The sequence below is a fragment of the Scylla paramamosain genome, chromosome 23, assembly GCF_035594125.1.
Source record: "Scylla paramamosain isolate STU-SP2022 chromosome 23, ASM3559412v1, whole genome shotgun sequence".
NCBI lineage: Eukaryota > Metazoa > Arthropoda > Malacostraca > Decapoda > Portunidae > Scylla > Scylla paramamosain.
This window is the reverse complement of record NC_087173.1, coordinates 34,552-40,000: the sequence shown is the minus strand read 5'-3', so window position 1 is coordinate 40,000 and position 5,449 is coordinate 34,552. Positions and strand designations below refer to the sequence as shown.

The 5,449-nt window shown below is 36.8% G+C and overlaps 1 protein-coding gene across 11 annotated transcripts in view; it reads right to left on the bottom strand.

Annotated features, from left to right (window-relative positions):
* LOC135111971 (circumsporozoite protein-like) overlaps positions 1 to 5,449 on the bottom strand; it is a 175,442-nt gene extending 169,993 nt beyond the window's left edge. For 8 of the 11 annotated variants that reach the window (XM_064025649.1, XM_064025650.1, XM_064025655.1 and 5 more), the window contains exon 1: positions 5,375 to 5,448. In XM_064025649.1, the coding sequence (XP_063881719.1) occupies positions 5,375 to 5,422 (48 nt within the window). In that variant the 5' untranslated portion in view covers positions 5,423 to 5,448. Of the gene's footprint in view, positions 1 to 5,374 lie in introns of all 11 variants that reach the window. The other 3 variants (XM_064025657.1, XM_064025654.1, XM_064025658.1) reach the window with 3 other exon arrangements.

The window sequence follows — 5,449 nt, the reverse complement described above, 5'->3', positions numbered from 1 at the left end:
TTAGGTTTAGGAAGGAGATAGGAAAAAATTGGTTCTCAAATAGAGTGGTAGATGAGTGGAACGAACTCAGTAATCATGTAGTTAGTGCTAAGACACTAGAGAGCTTTAAGAGAAGATTAGACAAGTTTATGGATGGGGATAATAGATGGAAATAGGTAGGTATATTTCATACAGGGACTGCCACGTGTAAGCCTGGTCGCTTCTTGCAGCTTCCCTTATTTATTATGTTCTTATGTTCTACACACAACTCATCACCCAGAGCAGAGTACCACACTAACATCCGACATTACCTCACCCTCCTGAGCCAATAACCTGCAGGGAGTGCCACAGCCCCGCCAGGCTACATAGAATACAAGCAATCACCCTGAGAGCGCACCCCGTCACGTGGCTCACTCTAATAGAAGCTTACAGTGTAGGGAAGCTGCCTCTGAAAGTCATAATCCTGCACGCCATCCAGACCACGCTACGCTACGCCTCCTCCTCCTCCTCCTCCTCCTTGTCCCCGCTCGACCACTTGCCTTCCTCTTTTACATACAAACGGCACGCCCCACGCGGCGCATGCAAACACTAGCCCGTCGCCGTACATTTGGCCGTTTACTCTGCTCTCGACAACCACACCCATGCACGTCACTGAGAGAGAGAGAGAGAGGAGAGAGAGAGAGAGAGAGAGAGAGAGAGAGAGAGAGAGAGAGAGAGAGAGAGAGAGAGAGAGAGAGAGAGAGAGAGAGAGAGAGAGAGAGAGAGAGAGAAATATTCATGGCAAAAAGTCAATTCTTTCACACAAATGCACCACATTAAGCGCCTCCAGCGTAAGACTGTATAATTATCAGGCAGGAAGCGCGGCAGTAAACAAGTGAAGTCTATGGAGAAGGCAGGGCGTGTTTCACTTGCTGGTCTTGCCTCTCACTTTTTTTAATATACGTTTTCTTTTTTCTTTTCTTTTTTTTTCCTTGCGTGGATTGACAAGGTGTGGAATAATAGTAAGAAAATATAATTAATAGAAAAACTGAATTGGTGTCACTCCAGCTGATAATCCTGCTCTTTACTAAAACAACAACAACTACTACTACTACTACTACTACTACTACTACTACTACTACTACTACTACTACTACTACTATTACTACTACTACTACGACTAATACTGTTATCAACATTAACACCTATTACAACTCAGGAAAGCTTTATTTTTTTTCAACCCTTTATGCTTCTTAAAAACATGGAACTGCATTTTGGAAATGAAAATTCAAGTAGCCGAACACAAAAATGAATTAGATGCAAAAGATATTGGACGGCTCAACTTGAAACACTGCAGTAAACAATGCAATACATCTTGAATTTAGAATCAGTATAAAATGGTATTCTAACATTTGCATATAGCCACTACTTATACTCACACTCTCATATCTTCTTGGCGAATGGCAAACAGAGGAACAAAAAAAATATCTTTTCAGTTGTCGCTTCCATACACACAGACAAAAAAAGAGAAAAGATATAAAAGAAAGTCAATAATAAAAAATCTAAATATGTTTCAGGAAGTGCCTCAACACTCTTAAAACAACTAGTCACAGGAAGGAGAAAAAACAGAAACAGACAGAGAATTCCAGAGTTTACCAATGAAGGGGATGAAAGAATGAAGATATTGCTTAACTCCTGGACTACTGAAAGGGAACGGAATAAAGGTGAAAGTCTTGTGCAGCGTCAGCGTGGGGAAGGAGAGACGCATGCTGATGGCAAATTCAGAAGAGCAGTAACCATAGAAATAACAACACAAGACAGACTTCCCCCATTTTTTTCCATCTTCATATACTTGTGTGCATTTTTTGTAGCATATCAGTGTATTTGCTATGGTAAGCTCAGTAGGTATGAAATGTTCTCTAGGGTATGCATTAATTCATCCATTTATTTATTTATTTATTTATTCACTTATTTATTATCTATTTATTTCATATTCTACTTTTTATTACCACATCGTATTGAGAGGCACTTTTGTGACTCACTGTTTCCTTTACATTGAGAAATTACTTGTTTATTACAGTACAGCATAAAGCAAGTGTCTGCAGTGAGTCAGACACTTTGTCAAGCAGCCTTACCTTACATGCACATGGAATAACATAGGCAAGCATGACAGCCTTCACCTAAATGTAAACCTAAAAATGGAAGGACGTACACTGCGCTACAAAAACAGCTCCGTCCCCGTCACTCACCGGTAAATTGTGAGTGTGTCAGGAGGAGCAGCAAAAAGCCAGTCCTCGTCGTCTGGCCGCGAGGAAGGAAAAAGGTCCCGCCGCTGCTGCATCCCACAAAACAAACACAAAATCAGGGGACTATATTAAACCCTCAGGACAAAAAGAAAAAAAAAGTGTCTGAGACTGATGGTGTCAACCAAAACTGGCTATCTCATATATGAAGTGAGTTATGACAAATAATTCACGCATTTTGCGCCCACCAGCTCGATCTGTAGTGATGAGGCGATAGTTGCAAGAGTTGCGAGGCAGAAACCTTCGCCCACATGTCGATAAATCGAAATATGCAAAATACAACAAAAAAGGTGAGTCTGACGAAGAAATTACATAAAATAAGAAAGATACGCCTTCAAAAGTTAACAACCAAGAAGTGTTTCCGAAACTGAAATCGAAACTTTTAATATGCGATGGACACCAAAAGGTGCTCCTGGCCAAATCATCGTTGTACCCTCCAGGGCCAGGCGGGAGCGGTGGGGTGTACAGATGTGCGGTAACAAAAATAGAACCACCTCGCTCTGCTAGGGGAATAATCCCTCCAAAGATATTTAATACGTTACTAAATGATAAAGAAAATCATAAATTTTCTTTCATTCGATGACAAGGAAAATAAAAAAGTGATGAAACTAATATTTTCAGAAATCTACAACGACGAGCCTCTAAAAAAAGGGAGACAAATAGTGTGGGCCGGCTCTAGTCATCAAGGGCCCACGTCACCTTGACTTTTCAAGGTGACAATCAACACACACACAGACAAATAACAACACTTCACAGAACAATACAAGCTTTCCTCTCTTTAATTTTTACTTGAATAAAGCTGCAACAAAGGTTATGACGCTAAAAAAGTTAACTTAGATTAGGTCACAAATATCAAGGTGGTAACGCTTCCCGGGAGGGAGTTTTCGGAACTAAATCACTAGATGTCGTTGCTGCTCATCTAACTGTAGGAAAGAGAGCTAAAATATTGCTGTAGTAAATCCCAGGTGCATAAAGATCCATAGAACACTGATCATCATGATACTATTGAAATGACGTATCGATTTTTCAATATCCGGTATAGATAATATTGAGAGAATGTGGTCAAATTTTTTTTTTTTTTTAAGTGTGATTATCGAGTAAACTGCTAACATTTTCTAAATAAATCATATTACAAGTATAAAAACTTAATTTGAACAATGGAAAAAATAAAAAATCGCACTGTACTATATAGTATGACACAACCTACTTTCTCGATTACTCGATAATCACAAACAAAAAAAAAAAAATAATAATAATTTGACCACATTCTCTCAATATTATCTAGGATCGTGATGAAAAAAGTAAAAAAAATCACACTGTACTATATAGTATGACACAACCTACTCAGTAACATCGTGATATATGGCTCTAGTTTTTTTTTTCTGGGATTTTAGCATCCTTCTCACGAAGCGAGCGACAAGGCAAAGTAATCGAGAACCAAAACAAACATCTCTCAGGCGATCCTGCTGCTGCTGTAGTGTCCAGCTGCCGTAATCCATTGCTTAGGGCGTAGTGGAGATGGGCACCGCAGCAACATTCAACTTCATGTTCGACAACGTGTTTCTTAAGTTCAACCAGCGCGGCCGAGTCAGGTGTTTGTTTTGGTTAGAGATACAGCATTACTATCGCCAGGACACTCCAGTTGCCAATTTTTTTTATTAAAATTGCCCTTTCCATAAACTAGGAAGGAGATCTATGTAATTTGGACTTTTGACTGTCACAGACATGTTGCCTTTATGTTTACTGTCGTCTAGATTAAGACGTTTCCAATCAAGAGTGTATTCATTTGGAAATCTTAAGATGACCAAATAAATCTAAATGCCGATTCACTAAAAAATCAATTTATGTACATTTGTTCATGAAAAGAGTTTCATTTTCCTTGTGTTACCACTTGGAAGGGATTACGTAGAAAAATATATTATATAAGCCCATTGCATCTTCATATGTTTGTTGCCCTTGGCCAGTGTCCTTCCTACAAAAAAAAAAAAAAAAAAAAAAAAAAAATATATATATATATATATAATATATAATAAATATATATATATATATATATATATATATATATATATATATATATATATATATATATATATATATATATATATATATATATATATATATATATAATAACACTGTAGGTATATCTAATATTGCTTGTATGTGAGAGAAGAGTTTGTGTCTGTGCTGCCACCTGGTGACAACCACTAGTTCTGAAAACTCCCCATTGAACAAAGAAAATGTAAATATGTTTTCTCCATAGAAGGAAAGATTTTTATTTTATTCTATTTTTATTTTATTTATTTATTTATCCATTTTTTTTTTTTTTTACGTGGAAATCAAATTCACACTAAATGAAATGTGTTACAGTAATAGTTTCCAAGGACACTTTATCATAACATGCAAAATATTACTAATCTACATAACAGTAAAACACAGTAAAGGATAAATAAACGGATAAATTAGAAGATCTGATATTTGTTACCTAAAAACTCCTCAAGTGTATATTCCTGTTATTGTGGAAATTTTTTTATAATTGCCTTTTTCCTTTCTTCACTCACATTTTCGTACATACAAAAGATGTATACGAAAAAAAAAAATAAGAACGTAAAAATGATAGCTAATTGTTAGGTTTCAATTGAATCTCCAAGTAAATATTTATAACAAAAAGATGACACCATTAGAGAAAATATATGATTTCGTGTCCTTCTTTTCTCTATGCATACACTAAAATAAGCACACGAAGACTGAAATACAAAAATTATAGTTTTGAAAAAGATTCGGTTAATCCTCAAAGGACTTTTTACCTGTAAGATGTTGCAATGAACATTATAGACTAAATTTACATTCTTTCTTCTTTCATATATATACCCTGGGAAGGCACAAAAATGGGAGACAAAAACAACGCTTTGGAAAAAGGTTAAAACTAATCCTTCAATGGATAATACTACTGACACGATACCATGGAAGCACATCCTTTCTTTCCTTCATAGATTCGTGGGAAGCTGACAGGAGAAAGGCAGGCAACAGTGACAGGTTTCGGTTGACATGGAAAAAAAAAGTTTAACAGCGAGTTCCAAACAGAGTGCACATCATGTAATGAAGCAGGTACTCACTTTCCTCCTGCACGTGTTGGCAGTGTTCACCGCGGCACCACCTGCCATCCTTTCCTGAAAATATCAAAACATCCA